Source organism: Pleurodeles waltl, chromosome 7 (assembly GCF_031143425.1).
Source record: "Pleurodeles waltl isolate 20211129_DDA chromosome 7, aPleWal1.hap1.20221129, whole genome shotgun sequence".
Lineage (NCBI taxonomy): Eukaryota > Metazoa > Chordata > Amphibia > Caudata > Salamandridae > Pleurodeles > Pleurodeles waltl.
Window position 1 is genome coordinate 1045167448 of NC_090446.1, and position 22353 is coordinate 1045189800.

At 48.1% G+C, this 22353-nt stretch overlaps 1 protein-coding gene across 8 annotated transcripts in view; it reads right to left on the minus strand.

Annotated features, from left to right (window-relative positions):
• Positions 1–22353, minus strand: part of HELZ (helicase with zinc finger) — a 1413339-nt gene that overhangs the window by 620101 nt on the left and 770885 nt on the right. For all 8 annotated transcript variants that reach the window (XM_069199901.1, XM_069199892.1, XM_069199898.1 and 5 more), the window contains one exon: positions 14196–14341. In XM_069199901.1, coding sequence (XP_069056002.1) covers positions 14196–14341 — 146 coding nt within the window. The remainder of the gene's footprint in view (positions 1–14195; positions 14342–22353) is intronic.

Consider the following 22353-nt stretch of genomic DNA (forward strand, 5'->3'; position numbering starts at 1 on the left):
CCTTCTCCTGCTGCTGCGACAGAAGATCTTCCTGAAGGGGCAGCCTGATTGGAAGATTGATGCTAATTTTAAGAAGCTCAGGATACCAAACTCTTCATGCTGAGTCTGGAGTTACCAGGATTACCTGAGCCCGGTCGTTCCTGATCTTCTTGAGAACCCTAGGCAGAAGTGGTGTGGGCGGAAAGACGTACAGGAGGCCTGAACTCCACTCGTGTCGAAAAGCATCGCTGAGCGATTGCCGCCATGGAAACTCCAACACACAATACTGCTGACAGGGCACATTCTCTTTGGAGGCAAACATATCTAACAAAGGCTCCTTGTGCCACCTCCGGATGGAGACGCCACTCATGATCCACTAGGCATCGACGGTTGCATTTGTCCACCCTGGAGTACAGAGATCCTGCCAGGTGTTGAACCACCAGTGTTTTGCCCTGCTGTCCCAGCCATGTCCAGAGACGCAGGGCCTCTTGACAAAGGGTCCACGACCCCACACCACCCTTTTTGTTGCAGTACCACATTGCAGTGGTGGTGTCCGTGAACACCTGCAATATCTTCCCTTTGACAAGAGGAAGAAATGCCTTTGATGCTAGTCGGATTGCCCAGAGCTCCAGTAGGTTGATATGGAGTCCAGATTCCGCCAGATACCAGAGGCCTCTAATCTCCACCTCTCCCAGATAGTTGCCCCATTCCAGAAGTGACGCATCTGTCACTACTGTAAACTCTGGATGGAGAAGGGAGAAGAGTCTGCCTCTGCCCCACTCTCCGTTCACTGACCACCACTGCAGAAGTTTTGGAGTTCCCGCCGAGATCTCAACCATGTCGGTGAAATTTCCCTGATGCTGCGCCCCCTAGAACTTCCGGTCTCACTGCAGAGCCCTTATCTAAAATCTGGCATGTTTTACTAGCAGGATGCAGGAAGGTATGAGGCCCAGCAGCCCCAGAGTCTGTCTCAACAAAATCCAGGATAGAAGGTGAAACATCAGAATCATAACCTGAATATCCTGGACTTGCTGCTTGGGAGGATAGACCCGAAATTGCACTGTGTCCAGAACAGCTCTGATGAAAAGGAGCGTCTGAGAGGGAGTCAGGTGGCACCTTTATAGTGAACCCTAGCGAATGCAGGAGGTTCGCCGTGATCTGAAGTTGGGTAATGACTGCCTGGGGCAACTGAGCCTTCAACAGCCAGTCGTTGAGGTAGGGGAAGATTGAAACTTCCTGCACAGATGAGCTGTGACCTCTACCATCACCTTGGTGAACACCCGGAGGGCACTGGTAAGGTCGAAGGGTAGCACAGTAAACTGAAAGTGCTTATGGCCTATCTTCAACCGCAAGTAGTGCCTGTGGGCAGGCAGGATGGGGATGTGGAAATACGCATCCTGTAAGTCCAATGCTACCATCCAGTCTCCCTGGTCTAGGGCAGACAGGACCTGTGCCAGAGTGAACATGCTGAATTTCTCCTTTTTGAGGAAGAGATTGATGTCCCACAAATCCAGAATAAGGCGAAGGTCCTTCTCTTTTTGGGTATCAGAAAGTAGCGGAAATAGCCACCACTGCCTATTTCTGATATCGGGACCCTTTCTATGGCACCCCTGGCCAAGACAGCTGTAACTTCCTTGCAGAGCAAAGCCAAGTGATCCTCCATCAGCCACTCTTTTGAGAGAGGCATTGGGTGAGATAAAGACTGGAAGGGGAGGGCACAGCCCTTCTATATAATCTGCAAGACCCATTTGTCCGATGTTATGGACTGCCAGTGAGGGAGATTAAATTGAATTTTTCCTCCAACTGGATGTACATGGTCTTGCAGAACCATACTAGGAGGGCTTGGACGCTGTGGCGGTTGGGGGCTGGGTGGTGGATGATTTTTGGCCAGAACCTCTAGGACTTAAGGCACCACAACCTCGTCCCTGCACAGGATGCTGACCTGGTGGAGGACAATGGCTGGTCTGGTACCCTTCCCCTTCCATAGCCTCGAAAATGGTAATAGACAAACTGTTGGCGGGGGGTCGCTGAGAGGCCCAAGTACTTGGCTGTAGCCTGGGAGTCCTTGAAGTGCTCCAGCGCAGAGTGTGTCTTTTCCACACAAAAGGCAGGTCCCATCGAAGGGCATGTAGGAAAGTACCCTTTTTTTGGCATGGTTACCCCCACTTTTTGCCTGTTATCAGTGAGCTAAGGCTGTCTTTACTGGAATCCTGCTAACCAGTACTCCAGTGATTGTGCTCTCTCCCTCCAATATTGGTTACCTAGGACCTTTGTGCATTCCACAGTTGGCACACTGGTGTCCCCCTATAAGTCCCTGGAATGTGGTACTTACATACCCAAGGCATTGCGATACCCATGGGCTGCAGCATGTATTGTGCCAACCTTGGGAGCACATGGATAAATGTGTCTGCAGCCCTGCCACTGCAGCCTGCGTGAAAAGATGCATGCACCCTTTCACCACAGGTCAATACACCATGTCATTGTAAGTCACCCCTATGGTAGGCCCTTCCAGCACAAAGGGCATGGTGCAGGACCCTATGTGTGAGGGCACTCCTGCATGAGTAGAGATGCCTCTGCAAGCTCCAGTTACATTGCAATGGACTTGTGTGGGGATGCCATTTTACCCGTGTACTGGACACAGGTCACTACCTATGTCCAGCTACATAATGGTAACTCCAAACCCGGGCATGTTTGGTATCAAACATGTCAGAATCATACCCTAATACAATTGCCAATATAGGTTACATGATTCCATGCACTCTGGGGGCTCCTCAGAGGACCCCTCCCCCAGTATTGCTCCTACCGGTCTTCCAGGGATTTCAGGCAGCCCGTGCTGCTTCAGTCCTTCCGACAGGTTTCTTCCCTCCTGATGCTTGACCAGCTCATGCACGGGAAGGCAGAACAAAGGATTTCTTGTGGAAGAGGGGAGGCAACACCCTCTCCCTTGAAAATAGGTGTTAAAAGGCTTGGGAGAGGTAGCCTGCCCACTGGTTTGCTTTGAAGGGCACATTTGGTGCTCTCCTTCCATAAACTGGTTTGCACCATCTGAGGACGCCCGGTCCCTGCCCTGGAGCAAAACTGGACAAAGGATGTGGGACACCATCTGCACTGATGCAAGGACTCCTCTACAGCTGGTCTTCATCCTCCCCAGTCGGCCTAGATCTTCATCTGCAGAAGGGTGGGTATTGGCTCCTGCACCAACTGTACACTCCATCGTGCACTGGACTCTGTCCTCTTTTACAGGTCCTCTTCTTCCAGAATCCTCCTCTGGGTTCCTCTGGTCTGGTCCTTTTCTTGCACAATCCATTTTCTAAGTCCTCTTATTAGTCCTTGGGAAAACCAGGTAGTTACCTCTACTCTCCTGGTCGCTGAGGGTCACCAAGGTACTTAACTCTTGGGGTCCCAAGTTCTTCCAGCTCCTATCTAACTACCCCATACCTTTGGGTGGGGGACTTCATCTCGCATTCCACTATTTAAGTATATGGTTTGACCCTTGTAGGAAAGTACTCTTTTTGGCATGGTTACACCCCACTTTTTGCATGCTGCCAGTATGTTTTGACTGGCCCACAGTGATTGTGCTCTCTCCCTCCAAATTTGGTTTCTTAGGACTTTGCACACCCCACAATTGTCATGCTGGTGACCCAATATAAGTCCCTAATATATGGTATTTAGGTACCCAGGACACAGGGGCACCAGGGGTTCCCCATGGGCTGCAGCATGTATTGTGCCACCCATAGGAGTCCATGCAAAATGTGCCTGCAGGCCTGTTATTGCAGCCTGCGCGAAAAGGTGCATGCACTCTTTCACTACAGGTCACTGTGGTAGGCCCTCCTAGCCCAGAGGGCAGAGTGCAGGGACCTGTGTGTGATGGACCCCCTGCATGAGCAGAGGTGCCCCTATGAACTCCACCTACACTACACTGGGCTTTCCAAGTATGGGGATGCCATTTTACCTGTGTCTAGCTATATAATTTTAACTCTGAACCTTGGCATGTTTGGTATCAAACATGTCCGAATCATACTCCAAAACTGGTTCCAGTATTGGTTGTATGATTCCATGCACTCTGGGAGCACCTTAGAGGACCCCTAGCATTACTCCTACGAGTCTTCTGGGATTTTCTGGGCAGCCTGCGCTGCTGCCACATCTCAAACAAGTTTCTGCCCACCTGTTGCTTGACAAGCTCAGGAACCGAAAGGCAGAACAAAGGATTTCCTGTGTGAGAGGGAGCCAACACCCTCTACACTGGAAACAAGTGGTAAGTGGCTTGGAAGGGGTATCCTCCCCAAATTACCAGTAGGCTTTGAAGGGCACATCGGGTGCCCACCTTGCATAAACCGATTTGCTCCAGTTCAGGGACCCCCCAGTCCCTGCTCTAACACAAAACTGGACAAAGGAAAGGGGAGTGACTACTCCCCTGTCCATCACAACCCTAGGGATGGCGTCTGGAGCTCCTCCAGGTGGCCACTTGATAATGCCATCTTGAATTCAAGGTGGGCAGAGTCCCCTAGGCGCATCTAAGTGGCCAAGGTCAGGTAGATGACGTCACAATTCCCTCCTGATAGGTGGTCATCCTGCTAGGTAACTAATCCCCCTTCCTGAGCTATGTTGGCTTGGGTGTGTCCTCAGATTCGACATGCAAGATTCCAGCAGTACTCCTCTGCATCGTTCACTTCCTCATCTGGCCACTGGGACTGTAAATGGACCCTCCAGAAACCAACAATCTGCAATTACAGCAACAACATCACTTTGAAACATTGTTTCTCCAGCTCTATCCAGCAACTGCAACATTTCTCCAGCTGTGCATTTTCTGAAACGATAAGTCATCAGCCTGCACAAGAAGTACGAAGGAATTTCCTTGGACTGAAGGAGTCGCTTCCCTGCATCTGCATGCACCAACTGCAACGACGACAGGCTGCATGGATCTTCTATCCTCCAGAGCTGGCAGGATCCAGCATCACAGGTGGTGGTCTGGAGTGATCCCCTTGGTCTTCCTCTAACAGCTCTTTAACTAGGGAGATTGTAAGCCCTTGCCTCTCCTTGCAGGACAGTACCCCTGTACACCACAACTCTTGCAGCTACCAAGGCTTGTTTGTTCCTCCTCAAAGGGATCTTCAGGCACCCTGTAGCCCTGGTTCCCAGCACTCTTTCCTGTAAAGCATAGTCTCATGCCTGCTGCTCCAGCCTCGTGGGACTTCTCTTCAGGTGTGCTGAGTGGGCCTCAGTGAGACTCCTGTGCCTGCTGCCAGTGGGTTGCCTGTGGGGCCATCCTCCTCTTTTTGTGACTCTTTCAAATTTCTGAGGGTCACCTCAAACTCCCCTCCTTGGATTGAGTCCCCTGGACCTTGCTGGCCCTCTTCAGCCTTGCAAACCTTTATCTGCAACTCTTGCATTTTCCAAAGCTGATCTTCTTTGTCCACCGACAACATGGTCCTGCATCCACAGAAGGTTGGGTAGTGGCTACTGACACAACCAGACACTCCAACTTGAACAGGACTTGCCCCCTTCCTTTACATGTCCTCTTCTGTCAGGATCCACCTTTGGGTTCTTCCAGTTTTGGCTGGGTCTTGCATAATCTTTCTCCAAAGTCCTCCTCCTGGTTTTGGGAAAACAGGTACTAACCTATGCTCTCCTAGTCGCTGGAGGTCACACTGGTACTCATCTCTAAGGTTCATAGTTCCTCCATCCTCCCTTCTATAGATTCCACCACCTCCTAGGGTGGGGGACTGCTTTTACATTCCATATTTTTGTATATTGTTTGGCCCTAGGGCCTTCACTATAGCTTTTACCAATGCCTATTGGTTTCAATGTTATTTACTGATTGCTAATGTGTATATAATAGTATGTTTCCTTACCTCCAGCTGAGGGATTGCCTTTTCAGTATTCCAGTATTTTCCTTCATTTCTGTAACACTGTGTGTTTCTTTCATGTAAGTGCTGTGTGACTACAGTGGTAATGGATAAGCTTTGCATGTCTCCTGGTTAAATCTTGGCTGGTCATCCACGGCTACCTCTAGAGAGCCCTGGCTTCCTAGACATTGCCTACACTTCACTAATAGGTATATCTGGAACTGGTATAAGGTGATAACACCATAGGTGCTCACCACACACGAGGCCAGCTTCATACAGCCCTCCCCTAGGGCCCTAACTATTTTCTACAATTCTTCTTTCTAAGCTAATTACTGATTACTGTAAAATATATATATATATATATATATATATATATATATATATATATATATATATATATATATATATATATATATATATATATATATGGTTGGGGGGACCGCCTATAAATAATCTAGGGTAGAGTTACTGTATTAAAGTACCTTATTTTTGTAACACTGTGTGCTTCCTTTCATGTGTGATGAGTTACTATGTGATTATTGTGGTCTTGCATAAGCTTTGCATGTCTCCTAGATAAGTCTTTCCTGCTCATCCACAACTACTTCTAGGGAGCCCTGTCACTGTCTTCATTCACTGATATGGGTTGCTTGGACCTGGTATAAGGTGCCAACACAACAGGTGTCCACCACACACCAGGGCATCTTCATACAAGGCATGTCGATAAGATTTGCCTGGACATCCAATCGAAAAGCCAGAGGTACGTAGTCAGATAAGGGGTCGAAGGGCCACTGTCAAGGAAATTGCCCTGCCCAAGGAGTCTGTTGTGTCCAAACCACACCTGATGGTAAACTTGGCTGCATCTCTCCCATCTTTAACTGCCTGTGAGAGACTGGCCTGCACATCCTCCAGGACCTGAAGCAGCACCTGTGCCACCGTATCTCACAGTGTATGGGAAAAACAGCCCAATAGGCATAATGTTTTTACTGACCTCATAGCCAGGCTGGATGAAGAAAACATCTTTCCCAATTAGTCCAGCCTTTTGGACTCCCTATTTGGGAGGGAGCTGGGCCGTAAGAGTGGATGCCGTCCGCACCAGAACTGGCATTGTGCAATGCCGTTCTGGCTGCAGATAATTGGTTATTACAATGGGGCTTGCCCCACCAGGGGGGCACTGGTGGCATCAGGAGCAACACCAGAAGAGGTCTACTGTACGGACCCAGTATCGTTTCGGATCTAAGAGACCTATTAGCGCTGAAGCCGCAGGTGTGGCCAGCCTGCTCAAATACGAGATGCGTGGCCTCATAAAATTCTTTGAGCTGAACGAGGATCACTCTGGCTCCCCGAAAGGGGGGAGTCTCGGAGTCGGCCCTGGCAATGGTTCTGCAGAACCATGCCTGGAACGTCAAAGTTCCTGACTCGTGCCGTCAGTCAACGTCCTCTGGGACGACTTCTTTTTGCGTCTCTACCCCGAGTGCCCAGAGGACCTCAAATGGGACTAAGAGGACTTCGGGCTCCTGTAGCGGTGCCGCAACCTCATCGACTGGGACCGTGACATCAGAGGAGTTGCACCAGCCATGTCAACTGCCAGGCCGCCATGATCTTTATGGCTCGCTCCCTCAAAGTTTTCGGTGCCACGGACCTGCAGTCCGAACAGAACTTCAACTTGTAGTCTCGGTAGGCACCAAAGACATACCTGGAGGGGGGTCCATCTCTAACACGGCACGGTGGCAGGTGCCACAAGGCTTGAACATCGTCTTCCTAGCCATCATGCACAGATGCAAAAAAGTCTAGACAAAAAGGTTGAAAAAGGCCCATCAAAAAAGACAGAGGGCAGCTTGATTCCGGATCTGCGCTTTAACTGGCACGGAAGAAAAACAACTGACGTACGCGCCCCTGGGTGGTGCCTTTATATGAGACTGTGACGTCAGACTGCTCCAACGACGACATTGCCACACGTATTCGAACAACGCCACCTGACAGCACACGCAAGGGTATTGCTCTGCAAAAGTTCTGATTTCAAGCTGACGCCAGGTAATTCTAAAGGTAAGGAATCTGCAGCTAGAAGTCTCTATCAGATAATATAGTGCAGGGAGGACGTATAGCTTTACCCTTTGTCTAAGGGATCTCCCCAACCTTCAGTTCAGGAAGGATATGTTAACCCTCTTGAATGGTGTCCAAGTAGTCTGAGTATATATTACAATACACACAGGGTAACCCAATAGTAACTCGAAGGACCTGGGTTGATCACAATACAAAACTACAATGGTCCGTCCGGAGATTGTTTATCATCTTTGTCGTACACTTAATGATCCATACACAATAAGAATTAAATTCTAAACATGCAGCATAACATTACAAAAACAATCAAGAAAACAATCAAGAAAACACATTGTAAGAAAATACACTTTTAATTATTCCTTACATGATTCTAAAATTCCTACCACATCAAAAAAGAAAAGAGGACAGAAAAATTGTGCAGAAGTGAGGTGCTTGTGAATAGAAAATATAGAATTTTTTGTAGAGCACTCGGGGGGACACACACAAGCACACAAAACACACCCTCAGCAGCACAGGGGCGTCCGGGTGCAGTGTGCAAAGCTGAAAACAATGGAGGAACCCGGAGGTCACTCTGGCGATGCAGGCAGGGCACAGGGGGGCTTTCTTGGGCCAGCCGCCGACTGGGCTAGGATGAGGAGTCGCCTGGGAGTCCTCTCTGGAGTGTTGGTTTCTTCTAACTCGAGCCAGGGGCGCAGAGTGTGAGGCTCACGCTTCTGGCGGGAAGTTGGATTCTCTTTAAAGTTGGTTTCTTGTTGCTGTTTTGCAGTTGATTCTGGACAGCGCCGCTGTACTCGGGAGGTTCTTGGACCTTTAGGTGCAGGTCAGTCCTCTGAGTCCTCAGAGGTCGCTGGTCCAGCTGGATGTGTTGCTGTGCAGGTTCTTTGAGTTTGGAGACAGGCCGGTGGGGCTGGGGCCAAGTCAGTTGTTGTCCCAGTCGTCTCAACGGGGCTTTCAGGTCAGCAGTCCTTCTTGTTATTGTAGGTTGCAGGAATCAAATTTCTTGGGTTCAGGGTCGCCCCTAAATACTAGATTTAGGGGGTGTATTTAGGTCTCGGGGGCAGTAGTCAGTGGCTACACCCTCTTTGTGCCTCCTCCCTGTGGGTAAGGGGGCACATCCCTAATTCTATTGGGGGAATCCTCCAAAACAAGATGGAGGACTTCTTAAAGACGGGGGTCACCTCAGCTCCGGGCATCTTAGGGGCTGTCCTGACTAGTGGGAGACTCCACCTTGTTTTTTTCATTATCTCCTCTCGACTTGCTGCCAAAGGGGGGGGGACGGGCATCTCCACTAGCTGGAGTGCCCTGGGCCACGGTAACACGAAGCCTGAGCCTTTGAGGTTCACTGCTAGGTGTTACAGTTCCTGCAGGGGGGAGGTGCTCGTCTGGTTGTGGCAGGCTGGCAGAAACTGGTCAGCCTAGCACAAGAAGTCTGACTGGTATTCAGGGGGCATCTCTAAGATGCCCTCTGGGTGCATTTTACAATAAATTCCACACTGGCATCAGTGTGCATTTATTGTGCTGAGAAGTTTGATACCAAACTTCATAGATTTCAGTGTAGCCATTATGGAACAGTGGAGTTTGTATTTGACAAACTCCCAGACCATATACCCTTTATGGCTACACTGCACTTACAATGTATAAGGTTTTGCTTTGACACTGTAGGGGCATAGTGCTCATGCACATATGCCCTTACCTGTGGTATAGTGCACCCTGCCTTATGGCTGTAAGGCCTGCTAGAGGGGTGACTTACCGATGCCACAGGCAGTGTGAGGCTGGCATGGCACTCTGAGGGGAGTGCCATGTCGACTTAGTCATTTTCTCCCCACCAGCACACACAAGCTGTGAGGCAGTGTGCATGTGCTGAGTGAGGGGTCCTCAGGGTGGCATAAGACATGCTGTAGCCCTTAGAGACCTTCCCTGGCATCAGGGCCCTTGGTACCAGGGGTACCATTCACAAGGGACTTATCTGGGTGCCAGGGTTGTGCCAATTGTGGAAGCAAACGTACAGTTTAGGGAAAGAACACTGGTGCTGGGGCCTAGTTAGCAGGGTCCCAGCACACTTTCAATTATAACTGGCATCAGCAAAAGGCAAAAAGTCAGGGGGTAACCATGCGAAGGAGGCATTTCCTTATAACATCATTAAGAACCTTGTGGATGAAGCAGCTGATCATGATTGGATCTCTCAGAAAGAACAGGAGTTCTTCATAGCCTGTGAGCCTAGGATGCCACAGTTTTATACCATTCTCAAAATTCATAAAGGTAGGATGCCACCTCCAGGACAACCAATAGTATCGGGAATTGGCTTGGTGCTAGAGCCATTGTCACAGTACACAGCCTGGTTTTTACGACCCTTCTTAACAAAGACTAAGTACTACATTAAAGATACTAAGCATCTACTTAATCTACTTAAAGGATTTAAACATCATCTAGCGAAGGACACATTGTTGGGTCTTGATGTAGAGGCACTCTACACGAGTATCCCGTAAGATGAAAGTTTACGGGTGATTACCAATCTCCTCCTGGCACAGGAGTGGCCATAGGCAACCCCGGTACAATGGATAGTGAAACTTGCGGAGGTAGCTCTGACAGAGAATGTCTTCTCTTTTGAAGACCAAATTTTTTAACAATGCCACGGTACATCCCTGGGGAGTAGCTTTGAGCCGTGCATGATCTGCCTGAACATAAGCTGTTTCGAGGATGAGAATACATGGACCAGCAACACATTCAGTCACCACATACAGCTGTGGTGGAGATACATTGATGACATTTTGGTCATCTGGCATTGTGAGAAAGCAACCATCGAACCATTTATTACCCGGTTGAACTCCTCCTGAGCTCCACAATGAAAACAAATAGAACCAGTGTGTATTTTCTTGATGTCAACATTGTGTCACAAGATGGTGGTCTGAGTAGCATGTTGTACACTAAACCAACGGACCGGAACAGTTTGCTGCATTTCAACAGTGTCCAACCTCGTGCTCTCTGACAGAACCTGCCAGTGGGGCAGTTTCTAAGAATCAGAAGAAACTGTTCAGATATCCAAGATTTCAAGAGTGAGGCAGTGAAACTCACTAGAAAGCTGAAGGAGAAAGAATACTCAGAAAGTAGAATAGCCATAGCCCAGAAGATGGCACATAATAGCCCTAGAAAGGCCCTCCTGGAGACTAATATAAAAGAAGACAATAATGCTCTCATTTTCGTTAGCACCAACAAATCTTCTTCTAATTCTATCAAAAAGATTGTGAATAAACATTGGCACATCCTTACATCCAATGAACTATCGTCTGAGTAACCTCTCTTCTCGTTCAGAAGAAATAGAAGCCTTAAGGACAGATTGGTGCATAGTAACACTTGGAGAAAAAAATCCAGCTCAGCAAACCACCCAGTGGAATCTCCCCCGGTATGGGACATTTCCGGTGCGTGAATTGCTCAGTTTGCCTACTTAGTGCTCAATCGAAAACAGTAGAGCTTGCCCTTCCAAGACCATGGGAGCAGAGGACACGTACTAATTGTAATAGCAGCAACGTTATTTACAACATTACCTGTCTTTGTGGCCTCCGCTACATTGGAATGACAACAAGCAAGGTCAAGATCTGAATAAGCAACCAGAGGAGCAGTCACAAAACTGAAAACACACTTCCTTGAAAAGAATCATAATGAAAACGACATGAGGTGGACTAAAATAGAAAAACTTAACCCTCAGGCAGGCATTAATAATACCTTGCTAGAAAAGGAGCAAAAATTGGTCTATAAATTGTCAAAAAATAAGAGGGGACTAAATGGTGAAATCCACTGGAGTTTGTTATGCCGCTGGTAGCCCCGAAAATACCAAATCACACATGCCCTTGAGCTAGGCTATTTTTCTAGAGCAATACATGAACATCAACAGCTTTGGTCAGAAGACACAAGGCATTTAGTATGAATAAAGTTATATCTCCGTTTTTACCCAGTATTAATAATCCTGTATTAGCACATTAATTACTTTCAAGTTGCAATAAATATATGGGACCCAATCACTAATATGAATTCATCACCTCAAGAAATCTGGTTCATAACTCCACAGTGTTTAATGCACTCGGCGACTACAACTTTCATGATGCACTGTTTTATTAAGCCATGAATTGGGTTTACTGAAACACTAGGCGTCCCGTAAAGAGATTGGAGCCATGGCTAGTGGAGTACGCACCTGGACTGGGATAGGGGATGACTAATAGGTTTCTATGAAACTTCTAGCATCCCACAGTAAGGCGCAGCTCATGGTGACAGTGGGGTCCACACCTAAATTTACACAGGGGATGATAACAATCAGTGTGCGTTACCCAGGCCTGAGGTGCTGCAAGAGGGGGGGCGCACCCATGTGTAGATAAACAGCTGTTTTTTACCAGCGGAGATATGATCCAACTGGTTACCATCAACTGAGACAAGCCCAAACCGGTTTGACCCGGGTGGTTAAAAATGCACTCTTTCTAGCTCAAAACTGCTACATGCCAGGGAGAGCGTAGCCAAGTAGGTTTACTGGAGGGTTGGTGCCCATGAAGAAGTAAGTACCAGTTTCGGCGAATACTGTGGGTGAATATTGAAATACATCAGCTAAAAGCAGGTTTTTAATATTGACAGTGTGTTCTGTTTATCTTTTAAGGGTGCAACTACATGTCCATCCCACCTCCCTCCCCTGTGGGAGAAGCTTTTTCCCATATATCGGGTGAGTATAGTGATGTTACAGTAGTTGAACATCCAAAAGGAGGTTTCAAATGGATGTATGTGTTTTTCATATAAGTCCCTAAGGTGAGGCCATAACTAATGGTAATACGATATCGGGGACATTGCTGGTCCAACTGCTAGAATGCTGCGGCCATTTATTCAATCTCAATCCTTTGTTATGTGTATGAAGAAAGATAAGCCTTACACAATACAAGCACAATGAAAGGATCAGTAGAGGGCAAATATACCTGGAGAGCAATAATGGTGTTTGATAATTAATAAACGGGATGTGTTGGCAAAACGCTGACAATTGGCAAAAAAAACAATATGTGTCGGCAAGGTGCCAATGACTAGCAATAGATGTAATAGCACAAATGAAAGGGAGGAGTGCTTGACATGACAGAAGCAGCAAAAGTATAGCAAGAAAATTGACACAAAGCTCTTTTTGGTTACCGGTACAACTTGAAGTGGCAAGTATTTCACTGCTTATGCATGCTTGAAGTGTTTTTGCATGCCACACTTGAATTTGTAAAACACATCACTGGTAAGCGTTAGAAGCTATATAAACCACCCTGATGAAAGCCCGGAACCCACGAAGGCCAATTGTGCAGGGCTGAAACATGTTGGTAAACATGGAGAGTTTAGAGTCACAGGACCATTGTATTCTAAAACCTATTCATAGTGTATTTTTAACTATTTCCATCCACCCTATTAATAAAGGGATACCTGGGCTTTGGATGTGGATTTTTTATTTTGTTTGTGGAAAAGGAACTGACGAACATGCGCCTGGGTGGTGCCCTCATAGGCAAACGTGAATGCAAACTGCTCAAACGACAACGCCACACGGATTTGAACAATGACACACAATGGAGTGCGCACAGGTATTCCTCTGCAAAAGTTCCAGATTCCAAGCTGATGCCAGGAAATTCTAAAGGTAAGGAATCTGCTGGCTAGATTAGAGAGTTTAGGGTTATAGGGCCATTAGATCCTAAAACCAGTTCATGGTGTATTTTTTTTTTATTATTCCTATCCACCATATTAATAAAGGGATATCCTGGAAGATGGTTCAGGAGTCAGGGTGAACCCGATGATGAAGCATGCGACTAATAGAGTTCTGAGGGTTAAGTATAATAAAAAGGATTTTTTTTATTCCCCACACCTATAGGTGTTTAGTACAGATGTAGGAAGCTACCTTCGCCTTTATTCCTGCGAGTGCCTCAGATCTGAGGGATACTCTAGTGTTAGTAATAATATAGTGCAGGGAGGACAGATCCCTTTACCCTTTGTCTAAGCCCTCAATCGGGATTCGAGTTATTAATCCTTAAAAATTCTTAACACTAACCTATTAATGAACCTGATAACAACAAGAGTTTGACTTAAATATCAACAAGTCTTTAATTCTAAAAACTCAGTAACATAAGTACAATTTGAGGTCAAGTGACATATGGCAGATTAAGTTTTTTTTTTTTTTTTTTAATTCCCAAATGACACTGACTGGCCAAAGTACATTCACAAATATTAAGCATGTCAAAACATAATTTTGCATTTCTTTGGCTTGCTGACAGCAGGCAAAAACAAAAATGTGATGCAGTGGAAAAGGTTCACACCTACTTGATGATTGCTTCATGGGAGCGATAGTTCTCACACAAAAGGATTCTACATGGAAACTCTACAGGGTAGTGCTCATATAGCCGGTCAAGTAATGAGACATGAAGATTTCGCTCTCTTGCAAATTCACTGTAGACAAAGGGACTGAGCTGAAATGCACAATCAAGTTAACCCTGTTAGTAAACATACTAAGCGGTCTACTTTTCATTGCATGTCACAGGACTTTCAGTTTAAGCATGGATCCTACATAGGCGAGTTAACTAAAAAAATAAAAAACTCTTTAGACAGGTAATACACAAATAACGCACAATTTACAAATAACTATGTATTAAAGGAAATGTACCAATTAATGCTGACACTGTAAAAAAGGGTAATGCAATGTAATACAATTACCAAGGCAGAATCAACAAATACATTCTCTTTTATGTTATCTTTAATAGTGCACACTCTTGGTGATATAATAAGAAACAGACCTACCCAGAATCTCGCAAATTGGTCAAGCGTAGGAGCTAGAATTGCAGCCCTCTCCTCCTAGACCAAATCTAAATGCTGCCCATCTTCAAGGAAAAGGTATTTACCTGCAACAGTTGCTAAGGTTGTGAACAATGCCAGAAGGTTCTTTCAGCTAAGTAGATTAGACTGTGGAAAGCGGTTTCCTCTACAATGTTTTTTAAATCAGGCAGTTCTATAGTACAACGGTACTTTGAACAATCAATTAGCCGCATGCAAACAAATTTTAAGTGTCAAAATAGATAGAGGAATTTTAAGAGAGAGCACCAGAAGTCCAGACCAAGAGCAATTAGAGAATGCAATGAAGAAACCCTAAACTCAGCACTGATATTTTGTTTAATACTATGCTTTCTGGTCTCAGGCGGATACCCACAATATATAAACATAAAATTAGCTTTATGATGACTCCATTGCTCTTTGTGTGCAAGTTCGTCACCAATATCAACTTGTGGGTATTCCTCCTACATAGTGGAGGGGTTGGCAATTGTTTGAATACCTACTTAATACAGAATTATTGTGTGCCAGTACAACACAGACATGCGTAAGTATTATGCAGCTCACTAGTAACCCTGCAAGATTAAGTGCCCTTGTGAGTTCCCTTTATTTTTAGAAAGCAGCAAGTGTATGTTTTCTGACCAATGAGACAGCTGCAGTGAAAATGCACTGAAAATGGGAACAAACGTATGGAGTAAGAGTAACTGAGTCACAATAAAGGTATATTTGCCCAACTCAAAGATCCTAGCTCATTCTGATTCTCAGCATCAGGGAAGGTTCTACAACCAGGAGCTGCTCCTCCATAAAGGCGGAGGGGCGTCACCCCCCCCCCCTCACCAGCAGAGGCAGCTGGAAAACCTTTACAAGGAAAAGATCATTAACAGTATTTATTATCTTTTCCTTGTAAAGGGGTGGGGCCACAGGGGTGACTACTCCCCCTCAGAGCGCACGTGTGTTTTGCCGGCTTTCTCAGCCCAGCCAAACACACATACGCACAGGGATCTCTCCAGCCCAGCAACACCCAGCTCTGCAGCATCAAGATTGGACGTAGTGCAGGTTGGGAGCCTGCCTATGCCTGCCTGCAGCCAGTAGATGAGCGGGGTGCGGCACGACGCAGTGTCAGGTAAGATTATTTTTATTTCAGTTTTCATTTTATTAATATTTTCTCCCCCTGCCACACCTGTTGCTCCCCCCTCCCCTGCACAGTTCATCTTGCCCTGACCCCTTTAAACCCGCAAGCCGCGACTGTCTACAACAGTTGAGGAGGTAAATGAAGGCATATTGCAATTTAGGCCACAGCAAACATGTAGCAAAGAACCTCCTGGCCAAACCTTTTGTTACTTTGAGAGGATGCCTCAACAATGTACTGATGGAATAATGTGTGTGGCGTAGCCCACACAGCCGTTCATCATAAGTTGCTGACAGGAATAACTCCTACACATTTCCATGGGCTGCAGACTGTGCCAGAAGTGGTACTGGAAGAAGGAGAAATGGCAGCAAAAGGGCACAGCCCTTAACTATAGCCCTTCAGTACTTAGTAGACCCATGCTTCTTTGATTATTTGGGTCCATTGGTGATAGTGAAGGGAAACCCTTCCTCCGACTGCCAAGAAGATTGCCTCCTAAGACCATGCCAAGCAAGGTGGATGTCCAGGAAGACATCTGAGTGACTTTATGGAAACAGTCCAGAAGAACAAGTTACTTACCTTCGGTAACAAAGTATCTGGTAGAGACTAACTAGCTGCAGATTCCTTACCTTAGAATTCCCTGGCGTCAACTTCGAATCTGGAGTTTTTTGTAAGCAGTACCCGGCGCGCATGCCGTCGGACGGCGTCGTTCAGCATCGTTCGGATCCGCGTGTGTCGACCAGCTACGCGTGCGTCGTCGGAGCCGTCTGTGACGTCATGGTTGTCTATAGAGACGCCGTCTTGGCGCACGTACGTCAGTTCTTTTCCACAACTTCCCGCGCCAGAAGCACAGAGTCATGGAAGAACCAACTAATACACTTTTAACCTCTTTGACTATTTGGAGAAAAACACTATCATGCCTGTAAGAAAGGCAAAAGTTGCCAAAATGAAACATATAGATATATATACACACATATGCATATGAGAAAAAAAATTCCCAGAGCGGGGAGGCTTGGGCGGGTGTAAGGAATCTGCAGCTAGATAGAGACTCTACCAGATACTTCGTTACCGAAGGTAAGTAACTTGTTCATCTGATAAGAGACTTCTAGATGCAGCTTCCTTACCTTAGAATAGATACCCAAGCTATAACCCATGGTGGTGGGTCTGAGGGAGATTTTTTTTTTTTCTATACTAGGAAGTCCTGCAAGACAGAACGGGCAAAATGCCCATCTCTTCTCACCTGGCTATCCAGGCAGTAATGCTTCGCAAACGTGTGTAAAGAAGCCCATGTTGCGGCCTGACATATGTCCACCACCGGTACGCCACGTGCTAACACAGTGGTAGCAGCTTTCCCCCTAGTGGAATGAGCTCTCAAGCCCTCAGGAGGCTGCTTCTTCGCTAAAGCGTAGCAAATTTTTTATATAGAGAACGACCCAGCGCGAAATGGATCGTTTCTGTACTACCAACGTACCCCACAAAGAGTTGGTCGTCCACCCGGAACTCTTTAGTGCGGTCAAGGTAGAACGATAACGCTCTTTTTGGGTCCAGTCAATGGAGACGCTCCTCTTCCTTAGTGGGATGCGGTGGTGCAAAGAAGGTGGGCAGGGTGATACTTTGACTCAGATGGAAAGGGGTCACCACCTTGGGGAGGAAAGAGGCACGAGTTCTTAACACCACCTTGTCAGGATATATCATTAGATAAGGAGGTTTAGAAGATAAAGCCTGCAGTTCACTCACTCTCCTGGCCGATGTAATTGCCAACAAAAATGCTGTCTTAATAGGGAGCAGCCAGAGAGGACAGTTATGCAAGGGCTCGAAAGGCGCACACATAAGGAAAGTAAGAACCAGATTAAGATCCCACTGGGGCATAATGAAAGGCACAGGCGGGAACAGATGTACAAGCCCTTTAAAAAATCTCTGTACTATAGGTGATTTAAACAGAGATGGTTGATCAGGCAACTGAAGAAAAGCCGATAAGGCTGCAAGATAGCCCTTGAGAGTCCCCAAGGAGGAACCCTGCTGGGCGAGAGACAAAATAAACAAAAGGATGTTCAACAGAGAAGAAGAAAGAGGATCAATAGACCTCTCTGAACAATAAGAAACAAAACGTTTCCAACGGCAGGCGTAGATCGACTTAGTAGAGGGACGCCTGGCTGCCAGAATAACATCACAGACTTCGGGAGAGAGGTCATAAACCATCAACTGTCGCCGCTCAATCACCACGCATGAAGGTGCAGAGTTGACAGGTTCGGGTGGAGAACCTTCCCCTGCTGCTGCAACAGAAGATCCTCCCGAAGAGGCAGCCTGACTGGAGGACCGATGCTCATTTTGAGAAGCTCTGGATACCAAACTCTCCATGCCCAATCTGGAGCCACAAGGATTACTTGGGCCCGGTCGTTCTTGATTTTCTTGAGAACTCTGGGCAGAAGTGGTATAGGCGGAAAAGCGTACAGGAGGCCTGAACTCCACTCGCGACGAAAAGCGTCACCTAGCGATAGCCCCCTTGGAAACTCCAACGCACAAAACTGCTGACATTGCGCGTTCTCTGCAGAGGCGAACAGATCTAACCAAGGCTCTCCCCACTGCTGAAAGAGTCCTTGCACCACCTCCGGATGGAGACACCATTCGTGATCCTCTAAGCATTTTCGGCTGAGTTTGTCTGCTCTGGCGTTCAGAGATCCTGCCAGGTGTTGAACCACCAGGGTCATGCCCTGCTGTTCCAGCCATGTCCAGAGACGTAAAGCCTCTTGACAAAGGGTCCACGACCCCACACCGCCCTGCTTGTTGCAGTACCACATTGCGGTAGTGTTGTCCGTGAACACCTGCACCACCTTCCCTTTCACAACAGGAAGAAATGCTTTTAATGCTAACCGGATCACCCGAAGCTCCAACAAGTTGATGTGGAGCACGGATTCCGCCGGAGACCAGTGACCTCTGATCTCCACCTCCCCCGGATGGCCATCCCATCCCAGAAGTGACGCATCTGTCACTACCGTTAGATCTGGTTGGGGAAGGGAGAGGGGTCTGCCCTTGACCCACTCGCAGTTCACTAACCACCACTGCAGATCTTCTGCAGTCCTCTCCGAGATCTGAACCACGTCGGTAAGATTTTCCTGATGCTGTGCCCATTGGAACTTCAGGTCCCACTGCAGAGCCCTCATGCGCCATCTGGCATGCTTGATCAACAGGATGCAGGAAGCCATGAGTCCCAGCAGCCTCAGAGTCTGTCTCACCGAGATCCAGGATAGAGGCCGAAACATCGGAATCATAACCTGAATATCCTAAACCCGCTGATCGGGAGGATAAGCCCGATACTGAACTGTGTCCAGAACAGCTCCGATAAAAGAGAGCTTCTGAGAGGGAGTCAGGTGTGACTTCAGCACATTTATAGTGAACCCCAGCGAATGCAAGAGGTCCGCCGTCGTCTGGAGGTGGGTGACGAGAGCCTGGGGCGTAGAAGCCTTCAACAGCCAATCGTCCAGGTAGGGGGAAGACTGAAATCCCTGACCTGTGCAAATGAGCCGCAACTACCGTCATCACCTTTGTGAACACCCGAGGGGCACTGGTGAGACCGAAAGGAAGCACGGTAAACTGAAAGTGCTCGTGGCCCACCTTGAACCACAGGTAACGCCTGTGGCTTGGCAGGATAGGAATATGGAAATACGCATCCTGCAAATCCAACGCTACCATCCAGTCTCCTGGGTCTAGGGCAGACAAAACCTGAGCAAGAGTGAGCATCTTGAATTTCTCCTTCTTGAGGAAGAGATTGGCGTTCCTTAAATCCAAAATAGGGCGAAGGCCTTTTTTCTTTTTGGGAATCAGAAAGTAGCGGGAATAACAACCACTGCCTACTTCTGATATCGGGACTCTTTCTATGGCTCCCTTGGCCAAGAGAGCCGTAACTTCCTCGCGGAGCAAAGCTAGATGGTCCTCCATCAGCCATTCCTTTGTCGGAGGGATAGAAGGAGGGAAAGACTGGAAGGGAAGGGAATAGCCCTTCTGTATGATCTGCAGGACCCACTTGTCCGTGGTGATGGAAAGCCAGTGAGGGAGATGAAAACTAATCCTCCCTCCAACTGGACGGACGTGATCCCGCAGAACCACACTAGGAGGGCTTGGGCGCAGTGGAGGGGGGCTGTGTGGTGGTCGACCTCTGGCCAGACCCTCTGGGTCTGATGGTACCACGACCACGTCCTCTTCCGGGATGCTGTGAAGCCTGAGGACGGTGGCTAAATTGTGGCTGGCGTGGCACCACACCCCTCCCGAAGCTTCGGAAGGGGCGAAAAACAGACTACTGTCGTGCTGGCGTTGAAAGGCCCAAGGATCTGGCCGTGGCTCGAGAATCCTTGAACCTCTCAAGCGCGGAGTCTGCCTTTTCGCCAAAAAGGCGAGAGCCATCAAAGGGCATGTCCATCAAGCTGGACTGGACATCCCCTGAAAACCCAGTAGAACGTAGCCAGGCGTGGCGACGAAGGGCCACTGACGATGAAATCGCTCTGCCCAGCGAGTCGGTTGTATCCAAGCCACACCGGATTGTAAACTTGGCTGCATCTCTCCCATCCTTTACAGCCTGGGTGAGATTGTCCCATACGCCCTCTGGGACCTGGGGCAGCACTTGCGCCACCGTATCCCATAAAGTATGGGAATAACGGCCCAATAGGCAAGAGGTGTTTACAGACCTCAATGCCAGGCTGGAGGAAGAAAACATCTTCTTCCCAAGCTGATCCAGCCTCTTGGATTCCCTATCTGGGGGAGCGGAAGGGAAGGCACCACGTGAAGTAGAGGCTTGGAAAACCAAGCTCTCTGGAGTGAGGTGTTGTGTCAGGAAACTAGGGTCGCTGGGAGTGGGTCTATGGCGGCGGCCGACCGTCCTATTCACAGGAGCCCCTGTGCTGGGTTTGGACCACGTACCCAGAAGGACATCTGTAAGAGCCTCATTGAAGGGCAACAACGGTTCCGATGTTGACACCCCCGGCTGAAGCACTTCTGTCAGGATATTTGTCCTGACTGGCACCGTAGGCAAATCTAGGTCCAAGACCTCAGCTGCCCTATGCACCACCATAGCGAAAGAAGCCCCCTCCCCCGTAGCCATATTAGGAGGAGAGAGCATACCAGAATCTGGAGATGTGTCCAGTCCACTGGCCTCCCCTAGATCCACATACCAGTCCTGCTGCAAACCTGATTCTAAAGGGTCCTCAGACCCCTCCCATTCCTCTCCTGTGTCTGGCTGTTCCAAATAATGCTCAGACAATGATCTGGGCCGAATCGGCACCGTCGAAGTCGGAGTTGACATTGTACGACGTCACTCCGGTTCCGGATCATCTGGAATAAGGATGGGGCTGCCACCAGTCGGCGCCGGTGGCGGAATCGTCTACGTCGGACCCGGCGCCGAAGGAGGTCGACGGTGAGAAACCGGCGCCGGTCCAGATCTGTTATCGGATCCTGAGGTCCCCAACGGCGCCGAGGCCAAAGCCGCCGGCATCGAATCCGAAGGGGCCCCTGCTGACCCCGCGGGCCCGAAGACCCACCCGAGGGTACAGCCCGCTCAAAGACGAGACACATGGCCTCGTAAAATTCTTTAATTTGAGCGGGGGTCGATCCGGTCCCCGGAAAGGGGGGAAGATGTGGAGTCGACCCTGGCGACGGCTCCGCAGAACCGCGCTCGGAACGTCGACGTTCCCGAGATGCCTCGTCGGTCGACAGGCGTGGCGAAGACGAAGTCTGCTTGGACTTCTTCTTCTTCTTGTGCCTCTTACCTTCCGATGACATCGAATGCGAGGAAGAGGACTAGGGGCTCCGGGAGCGGTGCCACGACCTCCTCCTACTGCGAGACCATATCCCATGTTCAGAGGCATCAATCTGCACAATTAATTGCTTCGAATAATCTGGAGCTTTCAGAACTGGTGCTGAGCACATAGCTCCTTTCAAGGTGTCAAAGACCTTTTGACATTCCAAGGTCCAGTTAACCTTTTTGGGCATTTTCTTGGAGGTAAGTTCTGTGAGAGGGGTCACTATGGATCCATATCCCTTCACAAACCTCCTACAGTAGCCAGTCAAGCCAAGGAATGCCCTGACTTGAGTCTGGGTTTTTGGAGCTTCCCAGTCCAGAATAGCCTGGATCTTGGGCTGTAATGGCTGAATTTGGCCTCCACCTACAAGGTGTCCCAAGTAAACTACTGTACCCTGCCCTATCTGAGATTTAGTTGCCTTGATAGAGACGCCTGCTGCTTGCGGGCCTGCAAAGCCTTCTTCAGGTGGACCAGGTGATCCTGCCAGTTGGAGCTAAAGACCGCAATATCATCTAGATATGCTGCACTAAAGGACTCCAAGCCAGCAAGGACTTGATTCACAAACCTTTGGAAGGTGGCAGGGGCATTCTTTAAGTCAAAGGGCATGACGTAAACTGATAATGCCCATAACGTGTTGAGAATGCCGGCTTTTCTTTTGCTCCAGGTGCCATTTTGATTTGTCAGTACTCTGCTGTCAAGTCAAAGGTACTTAAGAATTTGGCTGCACCTAATTTGTCAATCA